This window comes from Ictidomys tridecemlineatus, chromosome 3 (genome assembly GCF_052094955.1).
Source record: "Ictidomys tridecemlineatus isolate mIctTri1 chromosome 3, mIctTri1.hap1, whole genome shotgun sequence".
NCBI lineage: Eukaryota > Metazoa > Chordata > Mammalia > Rodentia > Sciuridae > Ictidomys > Ictidomys tridecemlineatus.
This window is the reverse complement of record NC_135479.1, coordinates 153,832,278-153,856,235: the sequence shown is the minus strand read 5'-3', so window position 1 is coordinate 153,856,235 and position 23,958 is coordinate 153,832,278. Positions and strand designations below refer to the sequence as shown.

General features: G+C 48.6%; 1 protein-coding gene across 7 annotated transcripts in view; it reads left to right on the top strand.

Annotated features, from left to right (window-relative positions):
• Positions 1-23,958, top strand: part of Boc (BOC cell adhesion associated, oncogene regulated) — an 86,076-nt gene that overhangs the window by 58,934 nt on the left and 3,184 nt on the right. For 6 of the 7 annotated variants that reach the window (XM_078044216.1, XM_078044215.1, XM_078044214.1 and 3 more), the window contains 12 exons: positions 8,957-9,103; positions 10,834-10,977; positions 12,501-12,794; positions 13,147-13,419; positions 14,850-15,157; positions 18,424-18,586; positions 18,988-19,098; positions 19,348-19,554; positions 19,815-19,996; positions 20,620-20,725; positions 21,070-21,192; positions 23,335-23,556. In XM_078044216.1, the coding sequence (XP_077900342.1) occupies positions 8,957-9,103; positions 10,834-10,977; positions 12,501-12,794; positions 13,147-13,419; positions 14,850-15,157; positions 18,424-18,586; positions 18,988-19,098; positions 19,348-19,554; positions 19,815-19,996; positions 20,620-20,725; positions 21,070-21,192; positions 23,335-23,556 (2,280 nt within the window). The remainder of the gene's footprint in view (positions 1-8,956; positions 9,104-10,833; positions 10,978-12,500; positions 12,795-13,146; positions 13,420-14,849; positions 15,158-18,423; positions 18,587-18,987; positions 19,099-19,347; positions 19,555-19,814; positions 19,997-20,619; positions 20,726-21,069; positions 21,193-23,334; positions 23,557-23,958) is intronic. The other variant, XM_013359718.4, reaches the window with a different exon arrangement.

The following is a 23,958-nucleotide window of genomic DNA, read 5'->3' as shown; positions in this document are numbered from 1 at the left end:
AACATTTGTGTGTTGGCTTGGGTGTCCCAAGGAATCCTGTGCAAGCCCTTTGCTTTGTGATGAAGGGATGGCAGCAAGAAGAAGAGTTGGGGGAGGAAAGAAAACACAGGTGGCTTCCTGAGCCGCCCCAGGAGGGGCAGAGAGTCTCTGGCTGAAAGCCAGGGCTGAGAGCAAGTCGGCCTCTGCTGGGAGGGACACAGACAGCTGCACGCGGGTCCAGAGAAAAGGAGAACTTTCTTAGTTTGAAATTTAGCTGTTCAAGTTCTGTGCATTTTACTTTGCCTTTTGGGCAAGACAATTGTTGTAAGACAGTTTAGACCCCAAAAGGTATTAGGCAGTTTGCATATCTTAATAGAAAATGAGTAAGAAATACCTCTTAGCCTTAGGTCAAAGTCACATTAACTCTCTCAGACCTGTATTGGACACAGGTGGAAATTCACATGTCACAAGAACTTTCCCTGATACTCTGACATCAACACCACCTAATCCTGTCAGACCAGGTGCAAGCAAGCACCCTGTCAGATCCATGGTATGAACTCTGTTAGGGCAAATGCCTGCCCCTAACAGCTAGGGGCCCAATTCTGTATGTAGCAATGGTTGCCATTTACCGAGGACACACTTGACTCCCTCTTTCCCCAATCCATCTTTTGTACACACAGCCACATGCTTAAATAAAATCTTAGGTTCGTTTTCTAAGCTAAGACAATAAGGAAGGGCCACATAGTGTGTTGATTCAATGAGCCTAGACAGACTTAGAAGAACCTTTTGCACCAACCAATGATGAGGGACTGAGGGACGAATTGCTGAGTTGGGTTAAAATCACTGAAACCCCATTATGGAAAATGATGTAACACAGTTCCTTTATAATTAAAAGAAAAAAAAAATCCAGAGAAAGAAATGAGTCCCTTGGCTCATTTTGTGTGGAAAAGTTTAGTTTCTACATTGACCTTGTTTTTAGACTTTCAGCCATTTTTGAAATCTGGTAATAATCCCCCCAAATATAGAAAAGCATGTCAGCCCTGAAAAATGGAAAAACTGTTTAATTTAAATTAAAGGGGACCACTGAACAGTGAGAAAATGAAGTAAGTCAAAGCAAAAAAAAAAAAAATGCTGAGGCAAAAATAGCTTATTTTTCTTTTCTTTTGTTTGATACTGTGGATTGAGCCTAGGGGCACTTTACAACTGAGCTGCATCCCCAGCCCCATTTATCATTTGAGAGATGATCTTGCTGAAGTGCTAAGGCTGACCTTGAACTTGCCATCTTCCTGCCTCAGCCCTCATATTTTTCTATAGGGAGTCTTGTGCTTAATTATGAGCATCTGTTCTTTTTTTTTTTTTTCCAGTTAAAACATTTGGTAATGCCAGGAATCATAAAGGCAAACTCAAGCCTGGGCAGGATGCTTTCAGCCGCCCTCCCACCTGCTCTTTCCCTTTGTTTTGGGAATGGCACCTTCCTCTTTCCATTCCTTCCCACCTCCCTTGCATTACTAATTCTCTCCAGGAACCTTATCTTAATCCCCTCACCTTCACAAGTCTGAACTATGGTCTCTTCTTGGTTTCCTTGTGTCCTGGGTTTACTTCTAGCACCTTCCCTTGCCGGGATGTCTCTGCCGGGACAGGAGCCACCGTTACCCATCTGTCCATGGGGCTTTACACAGCGCCTGGCACTCAGAAGTTCTTGGGTAAATGTGGAGGAAGAAGAAAGCTCCCTGATAAAATGTGTTTGAAATCTGCAAGACCAAGAAGGTCATGCAGGTAGTGAAAAGAGATTTCAAGATGTCTTCACCGAGTTCTGATGTATTAAAGGTTTTTAAGAAGTCAATAAAGGAGGAAGCAGGAACTCAGCCTGTAAACAGGTTGAAAATACAAAAAGATTGAAGATGGGTTTGTAAAAAATTGATGGATATTAGAGAAGCATCAAAGGTATTAAAAAGAAATTAAATTCAGAGGAACCTCTGGAACCTTGAAGAGAGGTCCATGACTGGCTCTGTGTCCTGCCACACAATCACAAGGCACATACGTGGCAAGATCATGGCGGACAGAATTGGCACACTGCTGCTGCTACTGGAAGTCACAGTTCCCAGGTGTGTGGGAAGAAAAAGTGGGCACCAATGGGTCCCCCTGTCCCCAGGACGGTGGCCCTGCCTCTCCCACCTGGAATTGTTTATAAAGGATATACCAAAGATCCCCATTCCCCAGCTCCATGGCCTCCATTTCTCTCCTGTCTCTCTTCCTGTGCAGGCCGTCAGCCCTGCCGAAGGCTGTGCCAGGATCCAGCTCTGGCTCCGATGAGTCCAGACCACCGGGATTCACATTAATTTTCCCATTGCAAAGTTTATAGTTTATATTTAGATGATCAGAGAAATATGTGTGATGTGGGTTACTGGCAAGTAAATCTTTTTTTTTTTCCTTCTCTCTTTCTTCAGTGTATTTTTTTTTCAAACCATTTCATTCCTTTCTCAAGTCCAAAAGAAACTCCCAGCTCTGTGAACCAGCCCTACCTCACAGCAGCACTGAAGTCTAAGATGGTCTACAGCCATCATCGCTGTTCATCTGGCTGCCAGACTCAGTGGAGACAGGGCTCCATCTTTGACTTGTCTTTGAGGATTAATCACATTTCTTGTTCTCTTATGTCTTTTTTAAAAAAATATTTTTAATTGGTTCAAGCCAAGAAATTCCTGAAGCCTTAGGCCAGCTTATTGCAAATCATTTAATGACATTGCAAAATATATTCTTTTTATTCTCTCTTCTTCCTCACACACTTCTCCCTTTATGGTCTCCTCCCCTGCCCACCCAGTTTCCTGTCTCCTGTCTTGACGATTTTTTGCCTTTATCCCATCCCCACATTGACTCTTTCATCTCTTCTCCATTCTCAGCTTGCTCCCACCATTCAAATCTGGGTGCACACCTCACCTCAACAGCAAGGAAAAATACAAGACTTGACAATCAATATGTTTGGCATCTGCAAAGTTGTTTTATTTTTTCCTCTCCCCATGGAAACTGTTTTATTTAAATAAAAGAGAGCATAGTATGTCTTGCTTTCATCAGAAAGTGTGTTTGAGAAATTTCATGTCATGTTTCCATGACTGTCAGGCGAGAGCTTTGTTTGGAGCCAAAATTATTTGTGTGATTGGACCAGCAGGAAAAAAAAAATCTCAAAGACAGTAAATGAATTTATCCACTGTCCTATCTGCAAAGTGAGGAGCAGTACTCACTCTGCCAACTTCTTCTCTAAGTTCTCTGCTGATCACAGTGGACTGGCTTAGGCAGCTATGCTGATGAAGGAGACGGGGACCATGCTGGTGGGCACAGCTCTGATGAATGATTGCATCCTGTCTTATGTTTGTTTTCTTTGTCTGTCTCATATCAAATTAAAACTCCCTGAGGTTGAGAGGTATTTCTTCTTTATATTTTCTGCAGTACCTGGTGCAATCGACAGTTCTGAGTACTTGGTTGGCTGAATGAAGGCAATGATGCTTGGAGGATTACACTGTACCAAATGCTGACTACACAATATATTGGTTTGGCCCAGCTTTGTGAAGGGGCAATTAGGTTTAACTTTAGCCAGAGCTGCTCAATTCCCCTAAAGTAAAAGCCTTAGTCACTTTCCCAAGTGGGCAGCTTCTGACAAGCTTGCCCAAGATGTAGGAACTCTGTCCACTCTTCATGTGCCAGGATCTTTGACTTCTTGAGCTCCATCAGCTGTATATCTACTCTGCTTCTATAGTTGCCCCACATGCTCAGTGGCTTTCCATTTTTAGAGTACTTTTCTTCAAGGACTAGCTATAGGGTCATGCCAAGCCATGATTCCTCAGGTGACTTAGGGTTTGATAATAGCATATAATTCTTTGCCTGTCCATTCAGGGCATAAGGGAAGCCCTGCTTTGCCAGAAGCCACACAGTGAGGCAGTGCCAAGGCCTGCCAATTTCAGCCAGGGTTCACCCTGAGAAATCTCTCAGAAGCTTGACTTCCCCTGCATGTGGTCCATCTCTCCAAAAGAGTCTGAGGTGCAGAGAAGAACCAGAGGGTCAGCATGCTACCTGGTTGCACTCCACTAAGGCCAAATTTTTCTGAGCTTTGTAACATCAGCATAGATATAGCAAGCTGCCACAGGAACAATTCAAGGCTTGGAGGCCATGAGGGCTAGGGAATAGAATTATCCATCAGCACAGAAACCTGCCCATGGCCTTGAGGCTGCCGAGCCATCCTGGCAGCATGACCAAATGAGCCCCATGCAGTGCCCATAATCTGGTGGGTCCCATTCAAACTTCAGCAGATGAGTGCAGGCTTGTCTCACAATCCTTGAGAACATGGAAGGAGCGTAAGACAGGACTATATGCAGGAACACCTGGTTGGCCAAAAGACCAGAATTGTCAAGATGGAGATATTGAGGGTCCCTACAACATGCAGCCAAAGATGCCATATTATTTGACTTTTTACCTCAACAAAATAGAGCTTTGATTTGCAGCCTAAGAGAGGACACAGGGAGAAGACTGAATGAGGAAATACCTTGAAAGGGATTGTTAGGTTTATGGATTACACTGGGGACATTGAACCAATATCCAATACACCCTATATCTGAACATGTAAGAACCAAAATTGGGAGATAAGCCTACAATTAAGATTTGACAATTTGTGCTGAGAATGCATGATCTACTATTAAATATGTAACTTAATTCATAGATCTATTGAGCTGCTTCTATTTCCCCCCTCCTCCTCCTCCTCGCCTTCTCCTTTTCCTTCACCTTCTCCTTCTCCTTCTCCTTCTTCTTCTTCTTCTTCTCTTTCGCTTCTTATTAATAAAGGAAGGATGGAGACCAGAAGGTGGTGAGAAAGAAGTTCACGGGGACTCAAGATAAAATTTGTCCATTTGTAGTTTCATATATGATCCTGGTACGGACAACCATACCACATGGATCTATAAGTCTTTCATTTGCTTTCTTTTTTCCCCTATAGCCAAGAACATGTATGTCCTTTGCACCCTTTAAATGTGACAGGAAGCACATTATATGATGTGTGTTTGAATAAATCCCTGTAACGTGCATTTGGCATTGGAGTACGTGCCAATGAGACATCAGAAGATACATTTTCCCTTTAGAATTTGAGCTTTGAGAAGGAACCCAGCCAGGGTTCTGTACGGAGCCTAAAATATTATGGCCTTTCTCAGAAAGCACCAAGTTCTGTGACAAGAGGGCCTGTGAACCCAGAGGTGTCTCTGAAGATCAGAACTTTTGGCCTGTGGGAACTGAGAAACAACAAGAGTGGCCAAAGGCATTTGATTAATGTGGACAAGTTAATGAAGTAGCGGGAAGAATGCACAGAGGCAAGATGCAAGAGGGGTGTGAGGAAAGGTGAGAGGCTTAAAATTGCAAAAACTTTCTTCTAACAAATTTCTCAAACATCCCAGCCAATAGGCAAGGAACAGGTGTCCTTTCAAACCACTTCCTAGGAAAACTGATCCATTCTCTGCTGCCCAGAGGCCAGCTAACCCCATCAGTAATTAAAGGGCCCATTTGCTGTGCAGCCCAGGACTCCGCCAGGAAATTGACTTTGCAGAGCCAAGGGCCTGGGAACAGGCTGTTTTCCTTCATATGCAGCCAGTTGGATCTCTCTGCATCTGCCCATCTGATGGCTGATTAGGCCATTATTGATCATGAAGTCTCCACCCCTCTCTGGCCTCCTTCCTGGCCAAAAACACTAGGAAAGGAGCTCTCTGATTTTTAGAACATACATCACTTCATTACTCTTGTCTTTGATCCTTTTAGTGAAACTCAAGTTTTACTCCAGCAGCCAAATTGGGAGTGTTTGTCTAGTTGAGCAATAGCTAAGGCTTAAGCTTAGGAGGCACAGGGAGGGGACACAGCCAAGGACCAAACTGCCGCTTATTTGTTTTGAAGCCAGGAACGTTCGCCTGCCAGTGGGCGCTTGTGGGGATCTAGACACCCAGCTGGGGTGTCCTGGGTCCTGTCTGCATGGGCTGTTGCACACATGTTGGCATCAGAACAGAGGGGCTGTCGGGGAGAATGGCTGACCAGTGCCCAGCTTTGTACCTCCCCCACCGCACAGCCTTCTGTCTCCACCCAAGCAGTTGTCAAAGGAGGCAACAAGAGCCAAGAGGGGCTTAAGGAGGCCCAGTGTTTTTAGCATGGGGTCTGTGAGGTGGGCCCCTAGAGGAGTGCATGATCCGTGCCTGGATTAGCCCTCAAGTATAGTAGGCAGGAGCCTGGGGCCATGAAAATGGAGATAGCATTCTGATGCCAAACTCCTTTCAGTTGCTCACATCTTGCAAAATAATCTGTTAGGTTTAAGTACATTCTTGCTAGAGGCAAATTTCCTTGGAATGAGGTAAAGAAAAAGAGGGGATAAAAAGAACAACAACCCTTGGTGGAGTAGCTTTGAATTTATTAGACCGTGGAGGAGAGTGCCTCTCAGTGCTTGAGGAATTTTCCAGATACCCTGAGCTCACAGTCAGTCACTCATAGCTTGCTTTGTGAGAAGCCTTCTGACTTAGCAGGTACAGGACACACTGGCCTAAAAGAGGTTTAAGACCTCAGCATTTTTTTTTTAAGTTAATTGCTTTAAAAAAGCAAAGTTACTGACATTTAGCTAGAAGGCATTGATTCTGCAGCCCCCTTCCCGTAGTACAAATCTTCATCTTCTCAGAGAGAAAACTCTTTGGCTGTCTTGGCTGAGAAACTCACTCCATCAGGATTGGGCTACATAATTTTCAGGGCTCAATGCAAAAATAAAATGTAGGGCCCCTTGTTCAAACCTGATGAAGAATGTTAAAATGGAGACAGCAGAGTATTAAATCAAGCACTAACCCTTTCCAAAGGCTTGAATGCCCATGAAGCTGGCCTTGGGCTCAGCCTTCTGAACTATGTCTCCATTCCAGAAGGATCTGGAGAGCATTTGCTGTGTGTCCCACATAGCTGCTTAGGGTTGGGGTGTGCAGTCCAAAAGTAATAGGCTTTCCACGAGGCACTTATAATAGGGTCAGACATCACACACACAAAATTAAATAATGATGAGATAATTATTTAAAAGCCCAGGAGGCCCTACATCCACAGGAAGGAATCTAAGACAACTCACCTTGGCCTATAGGTGGCACTCTTTCTGCCTGCAGGGTGAAATGGGGCAGCAGAAGAAAGCCAGGCTGTCCGTCATCTACCCTGTTTTTGAATAGCACATATTCTTGGTATACAATTTCACCTCTTTCCTGTGACCGTAGGAGTGACCTCTCAAGAAACATTCTGTTTTCAAAATAGCTTCTATTGGGCCATATTTTGATAAACTGTTCCTGAAACATTTGTATTTGTTGTACTAGCTTTCATCCTTGAGCTCATGACATAGACCAAACTCAAATAGGAAATTTGGATTCATAGGATGCATAAATGGGCATCTCGTACCTAACTGGTGGGGCTCGGTCTCCAAGTGTGAACATTTATTGTCTACTTGGGTCATGCTGAGTTTCAGGCTCAGAAGACACAAATGTGAACAAGGCTTGGTCCCCAGCCCCTAAGGAGTTCACAGTCAACATTGTAATCAAAATGACAATGATCCTTTCAGAGAAAAAGGAGGCTCTATCCTGTGCTGGCTTGGCTTGACTGAGAGCTTCTGGAAAGTTCCATCAAGTCACAAGCCTCTTTGACCTCACTGAATACCTTGAACACAGCTCACCTGTGGTGACAGTTGTTTGTTTTTGGTAATTATCTTCTATGAGAAATCCAATTCCCGCCTGCTCCTGTTACCTTTTCCTGGTCTCTGGTGGAAACAACAAACAGGCAGGTGGAATCTTGCAGTGAAATTGCAGTAAGCCCTGATGCTGATGCTATCAGTCCTCCAGGCTGAGCAGAATTTGGTGTGGTCAGCATTCTGAGAGATACTTCCAGGGCTCTCTGAGGACCATGATGAAGAGAGTCTAGATAAATGATTTCCATCTCTCCTACTTTATACTCCATTAGTTTTGTTTCCTCTTTTAAAACAAATTCAGCTCCATTCCTGAAAACCAAATTTCCAATTTGGAGTGTGGTTTTGTGTACAAATGGCCCCTGTTTTGTCCAGCAACATCAGTCATTTGGCTCATACAAAGAGAGATCTGTTTTTGGACTCTCAGATTGTTTGGGAAACATCCTGCCCTTATTCCAGATGAATCTCCATCCTTTCCCAGTTTAGCTCTTAGTCTTCCTCCCACAGAGCCAAGACAGAAGAGATGGCCATGGAGCTGCCAGAGACAGCAGCCTCCTGTCAGGACCCTGGGTTCCCCCACATGCCACTGCCTTTAAGCCATGCTGGGGTGTTGCCTATTGTCCTACGAGATCCCTTTTTTGCCGAGGGGAACCCTAGGGCATCCACAGAGTCCCAGCCACAGCCCTAGGAAGGATTAGTCATGACATGGAGTGTAGCTCCTGGGAGCAGGAATCGGCCTTCTGGCTGTAACCATGGTTGTCGGTCAAGTGGAAATCTTGGGCCTGTCGCTCTTCACTGTGGATATCTAAGAGGAAGAACCTGGGAAGCTGCTCTCGACTGAACTGGAGAAAAGGCTTCAACATTCTCTTTCATCATGTTCTTCCATCGCCGTTGGCTGAGCCTCCTGACAGCTGTGCTCAGACATTTATTTATGCCTTGACTATGACCCATGTCTAGTGCAGAAGAATAGGGCCAACTCACCACCAAGTCCCAGTGTCACAGAAGAGCCCGGTCTGTTGGAGACCCTTCCTGATATAATTCCTTGTACTTCCCCAGCTCATGTCTTATATGTATACCAAGTTGAACGCCCATTGTGATGAGGACCACATCCTTATAACCCCCGATAGACAAGATGCTCAGAAAGGATTCAGCACCCTGCCCCCAAGACCCAGCATGCACTTCTGCACTGTTGTTTGTGACTAACGCCAGCCACCCTATCGTTTTCCTCTGTTGAGGTCTAACCAGCACCTTCCCTTCTCTCCACAGATCTCCAGGACTTCAAGTTAGATGTGCAGCATGTGATTGAAGTGGACGAGGGGAACACCGCAGTCATTGCCTGCCACCTACCTGAGAGCCACCCAAAAGCCCAGGTCCGGTACAGTGTCAAGCAAGAGTGGCTAGAGGCCTCCAGAGGTGAGCAAATTAGCCAGAGCTCAGAGGCAAGGCCAGGAGATCTGTCCTCCTCAGAACCCTCCCTACCCAACCAAACTGTGTCAGCTGCTGCCACCTCCCAAGGCCCATGACCAGGCTGGCCAGCTGTCTTCTGTCATGACGTTTAGCCCTGTGGGGCCCCACAGGGGTGGCTTTCCTTATGGAAGGCCTCTTCCTGTCATGGAGAATTTCTTCATCCTTTGAGGTCCTGGAAGATTTTTTCCAAGCTGCTGTCATTTGATCAGGACACTTAGCACATTGTTCCAGACACCTGCTGTGTGAGCCCCTTGCCACTGGACACACATAGAAATGCCACCTAACAAACTGAGTGTTCCCATACAGCAACCTCCTCAGTGGAATGGACATTCCTCTCCCATTTACCCAGTACTGTGCTGTCCTGGCAGCCACACCTCAGGCCACAGTGGGCATGACAGCAGGTCCAGGGCAGGCGACCCTTTGGTCCACATCGAACACCCATGCAGTGATGAGGGCCACACAGTTCAACCTCATAAACCCTAATAGACAAGATGCTCAGAAAGTGCCAGCAGAGAGGTGAGACAAGGTCATTTCTTCCTACAACAACCCTGCCCTGGAGGCCAAGTCAACCCCACCTGATGTGACCCTGCTCAAAGTATGCACCTTTTATAGTGCTCTGGTTATAAAAGGAATATATGTTCATTATAGAAAACGTAGAAAGCTATTTTTGAAATAGGTTAGAAACCCTAATCCTACTACTTACAAGTAACTGGAGACTGAGAGGAGAAGAGTATTAATCCCTATGTCCCCAGCTGAGGCTTGGCAACAGTCTCTAGGGGAGGTGCCACTCCATCTGGCACTTGCCTAAGCTCACACCTGGGTGGCCCAGCAGCAGGCAGGCACCAGGCTTGGTGACACCATGACTCCCCAGAGAGGCCACCAAGACAAAGATCAGAGATGATGGCCAGTGCTCTGCCTGCCAGGAAGATGAATGCCACCCAGTTGCTGAGCTGACTAGAAGCTGTGAATCTGCCTCCTGCCTAAAGAACCTGAACACATGCCCAGGCCCACCCCATGGCACCCCTGGAACAGGAGCAGACAAAGCCTGAAAAACTAGTAATGTGCAGCAATGGAGAGGGCAGTGGTTGAGAGTTTGCATATTCCTCTCCAACAGCAGAAATTCAATAGTGAGGTAGCTCAGAGCAGTGACCATGATAGAGACTCCTGCGAAGTTCCAAAGTCAATTCCCTCCTTCTTGGTGGCTTGCAGAAGTTACGGTGTCTCATGTGTCTCATCAGGGAACCTCCCATGTGTACAGCATGGACCCTTTAATTCTTAACACTGGCTGTGAGGTGTGTGCATTAGGCCTTTTTATGAAAGAGCAAACAGGATCCGAGAGGGTGATTAACTTGTTCAAGATCACATGGTTAGTCTCCAGCAGATCAGAGCTTGAGCCCCGGGTCTGACCCCTGTATTCTTCCTACCCTCCCCCAGCTCCCTTGAACACTCTTCCACAGATGCTCCCTAACTGGGAGGCAACCAGCCAGCCATTAGCTGGTCAGTGAGCTTCTCACCCTGGCACTTCTGTCCCTCTTGGTGCAACGTCTTACGGTGCATGCATCTTAGGCTTGGTCTTGTGTCCTCCACCCTGTACTCCTTACTCTTCGGGAGCTGCAGATTGTTGTCTTCTGGGCCCAGACTCATCCCATCTCCCCCTTCCCTTGCCATTTCTACAGACAACTACCTGATCATGCCATCAGGGAACCTCCAGATTGTCAACGCCAGCCAGGAGGACGAGGGCATGTACAAGTGCGCTGCCTACAACCCCGTGACCCAGGAAGTGAAAACCTCTGGCTCCAGTGACAGGCTGCGTGTGCGCCGTAAGGGCCAGGCTCACCTACTGGGGTGGGGAGTATCACTGATAGAGGGACCAGCAAAGCTGGGAAGGGATGTCGGAAATTGGGGACATCACAGTCAAGCTCCAGTTTTGTGTGCTTGTGAGTGGAGGGGTAGCCGCAAGGCCAGTGGGACACCCAGCACTCAATGAGGGTCCTTTTGTCTCTGGCCTGTGCCTTTCCCTCCCTACCCAGGGCCCTTGTTCAGGCAGGTGGAGTGCTTGTTGGTCACATTGGAACATTGTGGGGGACATCTCTTCCTCCCACCTATTGACAAGTTTCCTTCACTGTCGCTGCACAAGTGGGATCAACTAGGATGTGTGTGCCAGGAAGGTGGTGGTGCTCAGCAACTGACACAGTATTTGCACACCAGCTTTGCCCACCTAGTGTTCTCCCAGTCCTGTCCTTCTGCTCTGCAATGCTGGGTTGTGCCCAGCACCTCCATCTGCCCAGTACCTCCATTAAAGTGAAAAAACAGCTACCTCTTCTGAGTGTTTCTCTAGGGTTTCAGAGACTCAGTGAAGTGACATCACACATGGAGGTAGCTTTTTTTTGGTACCAGGGATTGAACCCAGGGGCACTTAACCACTGAGCCACATCCCCAGCCCTTTTTTATATTTTATTCAGAGACAGGGTCTCGCTGAGTTGCTTTCGTTCAGTTGCTGAGGCAGGCTTTGAACTCCATCCTCCTGCTTCAGCCTTCCAAGCCACTGGGATTACTGGTGTGCTCCACCACGCCCAGCTAGAGCTAGTCCCTAGAGTCAGCACCTGAGAAGGATTTTCCCTGAAGCTATTGAAGCTACATTTTATCCTAATTTTTTGTCTGTAATTTTATATTGTTTTTCTTTAAAAGGGTCTCCCAAACTGCAGAAGTTTTAGGTTTCTGAAACCTAGATCTGCCCCTGATTGACAATAAAGCAAAATCACAGAGTCTATAAGCTCCAGGTCCCCCAGGAAGGCAGGGCATTGGAAAGCAACGCACCTTCCAGTAAGTTCTGGGCAGCTTCTCCCCAGGTACTGAAAAACATTGCTGCTTCTTCACTGAGCACTGGACAAAGTCGTTGATTTGCACTTGGGGACCTTGCTATATGAAAAATATGTATTCTTAAACAGTGGGTCCCCTTGGGCTCTGTGGGATGCTCACACTGCAAGGGCACTTGGGGAAGAGACCCAGGGTGCGCTGACTGATTCAAGCAGGAAAAATTTCTCCCAGTATTTAAATCATTTCACTCTCCATGCCTTCATCTGTCTTTGTCAACACCTAGTGTTATCACATCAGTTGTGTTCTCTGCAGAAGGAAATCCTTGTTTCTGATAAGGAATTACATAGTCTGCCCTGCTTTACATAGGTAGGTCATAGGTCATAAGCCTCTGAAGGGCCATTTGATCCAAATCCATGCTCCCCGGGGCTCTCCTGGGGCCAGGCCACTGGAGGCAGGCCGGAGGTGACTATCTGCAGCAAGTGCAGGTCCCACACATTCTGCGTTCTTCCCCTCCTTTCCTCTGCAGGCTCTACTGCTGAGGCTGCCCGCATTATCTACCCCCTGGAGGCCCAGACTGTCATTGTCACTAAAGGCCAGAGCCTCATCCTGGAGTGTGTGGCTAGCGGGATCCCACCCCCTCGAGTCACCTGGGCCAAGGACGGGTCCAGTGTCGCTGGTTACAATAAGACGCGCTTCCTGCTGGGCAACCTGCTCATCGACACCACCAGTGAGGAGGACTCGGGCACCTACCGCTGCATGGCCAGCAATGGGGTGGGGGAGCCGGGCGCAGCCGTCATTCTCTACAACGTCCAGGTATTTGGTAAGTGCCTCATTAGCCCTTGACCTTCTCTCTGGTCTGTGTGGTCTTTCTAGAAGCAGATGACTCCAGGTTCAGAGAGTTAGCCTTGAAAGGCTGAGTGAGTGGTGGAGGTGGACCACAACTGGAGATTCTCCATGCTGGGGCAAGGGCCCACTGATCTGGGCCTTCTTTAGTTCCTTTCCTGTTGTGACTTGATGGAGGACAATTGGATCTTTCCTTCCCTTTACTCCTACCCATTAGGAAAAATCAAAGTCCTGGGGAAGAAGGCAGCCCCTCAGCCACATCCTCTTCCAGACTGTCTGGCCCTAAAGAAGATGCAACCCTACCCACACCTGCTTTTATTTTCCTGCAGAACCACCTGAGGTCACTGTGGAGCTGTCCCAGCTGGTCATCCCATGGGGCCAGAGTGCTAAGCTCACCTGTGAGGTGCGCGGGAACCCCCCGCCCTCCGTGCTGTGGCTAAGGAACGCCGTCCCCCTCACCTCCAGCCAGCGCCTCCGGTTGTCCCGCAAGGCCCTGCGTGTAGTCAGCGTGGGGCCTGAGGACGAAGGTGTCTACCAGTGCATGGCTGAGAATGAAGTTGGGAGTGCCCATGCCGTGGTCCAGCTGAGGACCTCCAGGCCAGGTGAGTGCAACCCAAGGCTCCGAGATTCCAGCTAAACGCACTCACAACCATTTTCTCAAATGAAGTCCAACTTAGAAAGCCAGTATTTGAACTAAATGAAGAAGGCTTTCAGTTGTCAATTCAGATTTACTTTAACTTATTAATAAGTCGAAGTGCATTTATCAGCTTGCAGAATCTGTGGGACCTTAAGGTTCCATGGAAATACGTTTAGAATAAAGAAAAGCAGGTCTCTCCTCAGCTTCATTCCTACCAACTGATGACTCCAGGGACTGGGCAGTTACTATGTCAGCACTGGCTAGATAACGTGGGGGACTCAGAGCAACGTGACAAACACGAACCTTCAAAAACATTTCTATGAAAGAGATGAAACTTACCAAGGAAACCGTTTAAAAAACAAAATAAAATTGACCAAACTTTGCTATATCTGTGTATGAATGTATCACATTCCATTCTAATTTTATACGTAACTATAATGCACCAATAAATAAATAAATAAAAGAAAGGCCAATAGAGTAGAGGAAGGATCAGAAAAGGGAGGAGAAGAGGAAAGAAGATGTTACTGGAGACTGAAATGGAAAAAAACTGTAGTGTATGCATTTATGAATATGTCAAAATGAATCTCACTATTATGTATATATATTATATACACTATAATGCACTAAAATTTTTAAAAAGTTAAATAAAAATAAATAAATAAAACAATCCTTTGTGAACATTATCAAGTGACACTTTCCCACGGTGGTAAAGATCAGGTGGGATGAAGGCTGGTGCTGGCAGAGTCTGTGGAAGTTTCTAGAAGGAATTGTTGTGGCTCATATGGCTCCCAGATTCTCAGAGGGCATTCCTTTTCCTTCATGTCTCTAGTATCCAGGTCACCTCAGTGGAGAAAGAAATGGCCCACTCTGTGTTGGTGTTAGGATCCTATGGTGAAGGGTTGGGGGTATAGCTCAGTGGTAGAGCACTTGCCTGTCAAGTATGAGGCCCTGAGTTCCATCACCAGAAACACATACACACACACACACACACACACACACACACAGTAATAATAATAATCCCACAGAGAAGGGACATGTTCCCACCCTCCAGCTAGACCACAGAAGGAAGGTGCAAGGTTTCCATGTCTCAGGAGCAAATTGAGATTGTTATCTCAAGACGCACCTCCTGAGGACACTGGGAGTCAGCAGGTTGCAGAGATGCTTGTCTATAGCCCCAAGCTGCAGCAAGAGGCCTGGGCCAGGTAGTGGGACATGGCAGGGCAGGGACACTGGCCCTCTCTTCCACAGAGCCTGTCTGTATGTCACATAGTGGGCTGATGGTGGCCTCAAGTCTTCTTTCTGACTTTGTTCTCAGTTTTCTCCCTGGAAGGTAACCAGGGGCACTAACACACACACTGTCTCTCTCTTTGTGCCTCTTTCCTGCTTGGTCCCCAGGCACGACCCTGAAACCCTGGAAGGATGATAAACCAGCCACTGCCACACCCCCTGCACTACCCTCCAGACCTGGCAGCCCTGACCAGATGCTGAGGGGACTACCGGGTGTCCTCAGACCCCCAACATCAGTGCAGCCTGCTTCTCTGCAGTGCCCAGGAGAGAAGGGGTCAGTGGTTCCTGCCGAGGCCCCCATCATCCTGAGCTCGCCCCGGACCTCCAAGACAGACTCATACGAGCTGGTGTGGCGGCCTCGGCACGAGGGCAGCAGCCGGGCACCCATCCTCTACTATGTGGTGAAACACCGCAAGGTATGTCCCTGGCCTCGTGCCTCCGTCTCCCCTGGGTCCCCTACTCCCCACTGTTGATCGTGTCCTCTGTCTCCTCGTTTGCCCATCCCTTCTGCTGCCAAGAGAGCTGGCCGTGATACGGGCAGGTGGCACCCTGAGATGCCCAGGAAGGGGCCATGCGTAGGCCCTTCTGTCTGAGCTCTGTGTTTATTTCCCAGAAACTAATGCCAGCTTCCAGTCCTGGAGGTGACAGTTAGCAGGCTCCTAGTTACCATCACCAACCTCCCCTCCTTCCTCTGTCATTTGTTTTGTTTTTTAACCAAAGTAAGCTCTGCTAGGCACATACCTGCAGGAACTGTAGCATGGCAAGCTAGCTCTAAAGCCAGGAAAATAAATATTTGCCAACTGGTATTTTCTCTGGGCTGGAAAACACCCCTCAGTTCTCAGAATTCATCGCGGCTCTGGCTGACAAACAGGCATTTGAGCTCCAAGCACATGGTGTTGTTCAGACCTCAGCCATTTCTCCTTGACAGAGGAAGTCTGTCTGGGGGATGCTGGGGAGCTGTCAGGGAGGGAGTCTTGGTCTGTAACAGGCTGCGTGACAGAACTGGGCCAACCCCATGCTCCTGGATGCTGTCCTGCGACAGGCTGCCACACTTCATGGCTATGCAGGGAAGAGGACATGCGGTGCCCTATAAGAAAACATCCCAGAGATGTTTCTGTTCACCCCATGTATGTGTGATTTTTCTAAGTCCATGTGATAGAAATTGATTGTTCTTAAACAGATTTTTTTAAATGTTTTTATTGGCATTATCATAACTGCTGCATTTTATTATACATGTATGTTGTGTTTACTTATAAAAAAAAGTGCCATGTGCACTTGGTAGAAAACATAGGAATCCATAGCGTGGAACTGAAGGTCTCAATCCACTTTTTCCTTTTCAAAAAACTAACAAGAAAATAAACTCCACCCTGCATGGCAGAAGGCAGTGACCCTCCAGAAGCCATTTCCCTGCTGTGAACCCCACTGGCCCTTGCAGTTTGTCCTTTTCTTTTCCTTCACGTTCTCTCCTGGAAGACCTGGGGAGGGACGGGGGCCCACACTTGCTGGGAGGCTCAGCGTCAGGCTCAATGCTAGCAGCTTTACGTCCACAGAGACAGGGGTCAGAAACCCTCATACGGCCGAGGGGCCCCTGTTGTCCCTGTGCTGCCTCCTGTGCAGGGGTCTGGGCGGGGCGGACCCTCATCAACCCTCAGCCAGCAAAGGGGGGGGTGAATGAGCTTGGAACAAGAAGCAGCCTTGTTCGGCACATGTTCCAGGGCAGGGCTGGTCTCCATCCTCACTTCCCCCTGTAACTGGACACCTTCATCTGAGTTGTAGACAAAGATCAGGGCAGGCCAAATGCCCACGGTCCCCAAGAGACAAAAACCAGCATGAGAGCAAGAATAATATTTTTCAGGCCAATAGGTGGCCACGAAACTGCCTCCCACAAGAGGCAGGCTGGCAAAGGCCGAGCTGTGGCGATCCGGAAATGCCAGGCTGAGGCCGCATTCACCCTCTCAGTGTGTGTGACAGTGACTAATTACCCTAGCATTTCTTATTTTCATTTCTATGCCCAGTGGAAGTGCAAGGCCAGCGCTGGGAGGGCAGGGGAGAGTGGGGGAGGCAGGGAAGCGAGAGTCCGGACAGGGCTCCTGCTGGGTCTGGCTTCTATTAGGCTCCGGCCTGTGGGGCGCTTGGAGCTGTTAGGTGGATGTTGCCAAGGCAGAAATTATGCCTTGAAAGCCAATCCTGCTTGTGGAGCTCGCATATCTTAAACATCATCACTCAAGAAAGAAATTTGAAATCAAAAGTCAGAGTTTAAGTTATGGTTTTCTTGTCCCAGCTCTTGCGAGGGATTGGGAATCATTCAGCTAAGTTTCACTTTTTTCACTTGCACAAAGCAAGTTTTCCTTCCTGGTACATCTGCAGACCCCGGGCTACTGTGTTTGGGTTTCCAGCATCACTGGGGATTCTCAGTTTGTAAAATCTTCTCCCTTTGGAACGAATCCTGGAAGCCTGACATTAATGAGCCTAGACCATCCCTGTCCCTTGAATGGTTGGTTTTGTTCAGCTTTGGAATATTCTGCTTGGGAATAGGAGTTTTCCTCACCAGCTGTTCTCTGCCTTCAGCAAACCTTGACTTCAGGTTCCAACAGAGATGCAAAACTGGCCCTTAAGTGCTTGTCCTTAAAGTTGGCAGATGACATGAAGTAGTTTCTCATAGTCAGCTGTTGGGGGCCTGGAACCCTCTTATTTTTTTTTTTCTTTAGCTTTAGAGAGTTAGTCACTAAAAATTCACCGATAATATTTGCGATTTATCTGTAGCTCTTACGTTCTAAGCAAGGACTGAGGAGAGGAAAAGATTATAATGTTAGAACCCTCACCTGGCCAAAGATGTGGGGAGGGGAGGGGGCCCACACTTTCTGGGAGGCTCAGTGTCAGGCTCAATGCTAGGAGCTTTACGTAAGTCACCGTCAGAGTCACCGGAGAGATTTTCTTTGCCTCATTTTAGAAGTCGAAGGTTTAGAGCTCAGAGAGCCAGGGAACTTGCTCAGAGTTATGCAATCAGGACTTGAACTCAGGGCTCTGTGCTCCCAGGCTCCTCATTCTAGGACAGGTCACTGTATGGGCTACGGTTTGGAGTCAGATCAGGGTTTCTGTGCTCACCAGCTATACAGCCTTGAGCAAATCACTCCTCTTTGAGCTTGGTCTTTCCTCTTGTGACTGGGAGCAGTGTCAATGCCATCACTTGGGCCTTGTGAGGGCAGATGAGGTAGTGTGTATAAACCCTAAGTCTGTGCTTTGCACATAATGAGTGCCCAGGACATGCTGCTGTCTCGACCACTGTCATTGCTCTTGTCATTATTCTCACCACTCTCACTAGAGTACAGACTGGAGGAGCGAGGTTTGGTTCAGACACAGTAAGGGAAAGTCAGCCATGGGGGTTTGGGAAGTATAGCTGGGAGGTCTTTGGAAGGACCCTCCATAGTTTCAGTACAGCCTCCAGATCTGCCGCGCTGAGCTTCTCTTGATGGTATCATTAGATGGGGAGACCAAGAAGCCCAACCTGAGCACCCCAGTGAGGTTGATGGCCAGTCTGAGCTCTGCAGTGCCCCCTGCCCCTAAATTGGTTCCCCATCCTCTCCTCCTGACCTACACCTGTTAGTTCTACTGTGCTTACAAGACACAGCCACCTGTAGCACCAGGGGGAGATGCCGGTCCTTACACCAACCACCTTCTCCAGCAGGTCACCAACTCCTCTGATGACTGGACCATCGCTGGCATTCCAGCCAGCCAGCACCGCCTGACCCTCACCAGGCTCGACCCAGGGAGCTTGTACGAAGTGGAGATGGCAGCTTACAACTGTGCTGGTGAGGGCCAGACGGCAATGGTCACCTTCCGAACTGGTAAGGTCAACAAGAGCACAGCTTGGGGTTTCCACAGCCAAGCAGGTTGTTCCAGGCCTGGGTGGGAAATCCTGCCCACCTTGCCCCACCCAGTCCCTGAGTGCACTGTCCTCCTTCTCCACTGCTGTCTCCCTGTGGCTTGGGTGCCCAGGCTGAGGTTTCTCGTCTCATCAGAATGACCAGCTGGCCTCTTTGGCATCTCTGGCCCTCTTTGTCATGGAGTGGGTGGTACACCATGACAGTATCGGGCAGCACTGCCATCTGACCTCACTGTCAGCATCCTGTGTTCTTACTTGCCTCACCTTGTCGCAGTCCTTTTCAGAGTCTCAGACAAAAAGGACTCTGTGGGAAGATCTAATGCCTGCTGTGCCCCTTGCTAATCTCAACCTATTTTCACCCAGGGCGGCGTCCCAAACCTGAGATCATAGCCAGTAAGGAGCAACAGATCCAGAGAGATGACCCTGGAGCCGGCCCCCAGAGCAGCAGCCAGCCAGATCATGGCCGCCTTTCCCGTAAGCCCCCAGCAGTTGGGATCAGCGGGTGGGGAGGGGTAAGGAGTAGTGAAAACTGGACCACCCTGTTGTGCCTATTGCTGCAGGTCGAATGAGGTTTTGGTTCTGAAGATCCAGAAGTCTTTAAGACTGAGGGGAGGTGCAGGTCCTGTTGGGGCAGGCCAGACCAATCAGAAAACAGGGTCGTCTCACAGTGTCCCCCTCCTTTTCCTTCCTCCCTGTCTCCCTCCCTGGACATGATCTTCGTAGCCCCAGAAGCTCCAGACAGGCCCACTATCTCCATGGCCTCTGAGACCTCCGTGTATGTGACCTGGATTCCCCGTGGGAATGGTGGCTTCCCAATCCAGTCCTTCCGTGTGGAGTACAAGAAGCTAAAGAAAGTGGGAGACTGGATCCTGGCCACTAATGCCATCCCTCCCTCACGGCTCTCAGTGGAAATCACAGGCCTAGAGAAAGGTAGGGGCCTGGACACTGCCCAATCCCTGGGCTGCCCTGGGCCACACTGAAGAAGAAAATGAGCCCAGGAGGCTCGCTGCTCCGTCCTCCAGCCACCAGACCTGTGTGATTCCTCTCTGACGAGGATGGGCATTCTTGTGAGTCCTTTGGGGACTTGCTCTTGGGGTGGGCTGCCCAAAACACCCCTCGAGGCTGGGCCCTGTGGGGCTGTGGGGGAATGAAAAGGCCTTTCCTGAGTTCCCATGGGTCTCTCTCACCAGGCACCTCTTACAAGTTCCGAGTCCGAGCTCTGAACATGCTGGGGGAGAGCGAGCCCAGTGCCCCCTCCCGGCCCTACGTGGTGTCAGGCTATGGTGGCCGCGTGTATGAGAGGCCAGTGGCAGGTCCTTACATCACCTTCACGGACGCTGTCAATGAGACCACCATCATGCTCAAGTGGATGGTAAGTGACCTTGCCATGGACAGCCATGGGAAGAAGGGGCAGAAGCTACTGTCGGGTAGGAACTTGGTAGATGGTCCCTCTGCGGCCTTAGCCCCTATCGAAGACACCTCCCCTATATGTCCCTCCATCTATGTGCCTGAGAACTGGCTCCCCCACAGTGCACCAGAAAGCCTGATTGGTGGAATTTGGGAGGCTCTTGGCAGCTGCTATTAGGGGTCTCCTGTTGGGTCTGGTGCCTTGACCCAGTAGATACCCCAAGCTGGTTCCACCCACCCTCCTTCCTGCCGTTTTCCTGACACCACAGAGAACCCCAGCACAATTATTAGGGTCTCTTTTTAACCAGAGATAATGACCCTTGTCTGCCCAGGGAGGCTCAGGAGGGACTGAAGTCTTTGAAGAAATCTGTTTCCAGAAGCTTGGGGACCTCTAGGCAAAATGAAATAATGTGTGATCTCCACAGCCTTCTTCAGAGAACCCCAGGGACTGCATCAGGAATGTTCGCCAGGGGCCCCCAGTGCAGTTCACACTCTAGACTGGGGTAGCACTTCCACACCCCAGCCATTTTGCTCTGATGACGAGGTCTCTGCTCCACTGTCAACATGTCTCTTCTCCATTTCCTGTAGTATATCCCAGCAAGTAACAACAACACCCCAATCCATGGCTTTTATATCTACTATCGACCCACAGACAGTGACAATGACAGTGACTACAAGAAGGACATGGTGGAAGGTGAGAAGCACTTGGTGTGGTTTCGTCTATACCAAGGGGTCTGGTTGTTGGTGACATCTGGTAAAGCATAAAACCTGGATCTGACATAGTACAAAACATCTGTGCTCCATGCCTCAGAGTCAGCATACACACAGATCTGTTCAGTTAAAAAGCCCACATGCTCCCTTCCCATAATGATAGACAATGGGAATGCAGGCGGACCCCTGGGACATTCCCTCCTGTGTGTCTCTACCATCTCAGTGGCACCAGCTCAGACATTCAGCCTTGAGTCCGACCATGAGATCTGGGCAAAGTCAGATTTTCAGTTACCTCACCCTGCACAATTTTCTCCCTGTCTTTCCCAGGGGATAGGTACTGGCACTCTATCAGCCACCTGCAGCCAGAGACCTCCTACGACATTAAGATGCAGTGCTTCAATGAAGGCGGGGAGAGTGAGTTCAGCAACGTGATGATCTGTGAGACCAAAGGTGATTCTCCTTGGGTTCTCCTCTCCCTCTACTTGCTACTTACTCCTCTCTCCTGCTACTTCCAGAAGGGTAGGGCACAGCCACTGTCCGCACCATGCTGGGTGTCTCTTTCTCAAGAAGACTCCTTATTTTCACCCTTCTGCTTGTTTGCTTGAGCCTCGTGTTAAGGATGAGTGAGTCACCCTCAGGATGATTTCAGAGAACTTTGGAATTATCCATAAACTCATTGTTAAGTTGGGAACTTTTTTTATAATTACTTGATTCCTGCCATGATATATAGTACTTATATTGGTTGATTTATTTAATTGAGAAACTAAAACCTCATGAGATGAGGAAGAAACTGAGCCTCAGGAAACTGCCTACATTGGCCAAGATCATGTGGCCAGTCAGTGACTCTGGAATAGGTCCATCTAACTACCAGCCTGGGTTCTTTCTCACCATAAAACATGTCAAACATATTCAAATAGCAACTTGTTAATATCTGCACGTTGGTCAGGTGGGTATATAACACTATCTCCATGTTTTAAATACTGAAGGTGAGATTAAGCAGTTATATTGCAAAAGACATAATCAGGATAAGATCACAAACGAATAGAAATGGAGATAAAAACATGTTTTTTCAGTCTTTGAGACGTCAACATTCTTTTTCCTACTTTGCATTGCTTTCAAATACCTGCTGAGGACCTGCAGTGTCCAGTCCTGCCCTCTTCCCCCAGGTTCAGGGACGGGAGTGGCAGATACATGCAAAGTCCCAAATCCTGCATCAGGTGGCACAGAGAGGCCCCCAGGGAAAGAACAGAGGCTCACCAAGCCTTCATGCTGGTCTTCTGGGCTAAAATGAGGAGAGAGTAGCCTGGGGATAGGTCAAGCCTGAAAGTATCACAGATGGCTGCAGCGTCCGGTGGGAGGATGAGAGAGAGAAGCTCAGAGAAGAGGCCAGAGACAATGGCAGGCAGCAGGTCCTGAGGACCTGAGGCTGAGCTCCTGGTCGGCAATGGGAACCTCTTGAGGCTCTGGAGTGAGGGAGGATCATTGTTGGATTTGTTTGCTAAGAAGGGCCACCAGTAACCCTGCAAGGAGTAGACAGCTGGGAGAGAACTGGGGCCCAGAAATGAAGGACATGAGAATCATTTGGCCACTTTTCTGAGGAGATGTGGGCAAGACCAGGACTGATTGCATGCTGGGCTAGGAGAAAGAAAAGAGCTAAAAGTAAATTTCTAGGTTTTAACTCAAAAGAGCTTCAGGTGTTATTGCCCTTTATTGAAATGAGGGAGGCAAACAGAGAAACAGTTTTCATGAGATAGGACAATGCAAAACCTCTTGAAGATTGACTGAGTATCTGATTCCCAAGTGGAAAGTCTATTGCCTGGGGCAGGGGTCCCATGGGGACATTGATATGGGAGGGTTTAGGATATAGGTGGAAATGGTGGAACTAGGAGAGAACACACAGAGGCAGTGGACCAAGAGGAGCCAGGGAGTTCCCCAGGTCTGAGGAAGTAGAAGGAAGAGGCAGGAAAATGGTGGAATATCACTTGCTGGAGGCCCCAGGAAGTCGAGGGAGGAGAGATTTGTGAAAGAGTGAATCATGTCAGTAACACTATTAACAGCAAAACCCAGATGGGAAACTTATGACCTTGACTTTCCACCTTTGAATTGGCATTTCCCAATTTCTCTTTGTCTCATCAAGTCCCCAAATGCTCTGCAAATCTGAGTGAAAGCCTTCTATGTCACATTCCTTCATCCACCCAGAATAGTAAATTTGTCTTTCAATTCTTCCACCCCCAATTCTTTTGCTGGTTTTGTGAGTTGTTAATATTTTCTCCCAAAAGGTCCCCAGTTATTCTTTTTTTAAAAAACAAAGCCACTTCTGCTCAGCCAGACCCAGTGCCCGTCTCACAAATGTATTTTGAAATATAAGGTTCGGGTCTCCTCAATACCACCAAATCTCATAATGGATACCAATTTCAAGCAGAGTATGGACATGATTCAAATAAGGAATTCAAAATAAGGAATTGTGAGGCCCTATGTTGAGTTTCATCCCGTTACCTATACCCGTGGAATTGGGGTATTTTCTTTTTCAATTACTTGGGAGGGAAATGTCAAAGAAATAGACGCTGACATGAGTTTTGTCCACCATTGCAGCTCGGAAGTCCTCAGGTCTGCCGGGGAGACTCCCACCCCCAACTCTGGCCGCACCACAGCCACCACCTCTGGAAACCATAGAGCGGCCAGTGGGCACCGGGGCTATGGTGGCACGGGCCAGCGATCTGCCCTATCTGATTGTCGGGGTCGTCCTGGGCTCCATTGTCCTCATCATCGTCACCTTCATCCCCTTCTGTCTGTGGAGAGCCTGGTCTAAGCAAAGTGAGTAACATCAGGAGCCTGGAGACGGAGCCTGGGCCTCCCAGTCCTCCCAGAGGGCCTCTGCCCAGTTCAAGGCCAGCGATGCCCCACTCCACATCCATGGGCAGCTCGAGCTCCAGGGGCCCCTGGAGGTCTCCCAGAGCCAGGGAATACCCCAGACTGGGCACACGCCCCCTAGATCCTGTCCCTGGGCTGAAGGAGTGTGAAGAGGCAGACATTGGTCTGCCTCTTGGTGTCTCCAGCTCAGTGCTTACCTGGTTCCATCGTCTTGGCTGCCGAAGCTGCCTCTCTGACCTCATTTCACGTTTGCCAACTGCCCCTGCCTCTTCCCAGCAGCCATTTGCTGCCTCTGTTCTGGGCCTGGAGCTACCTTGGGCGTTCCCCTTTCCCCTGCTTCCACCT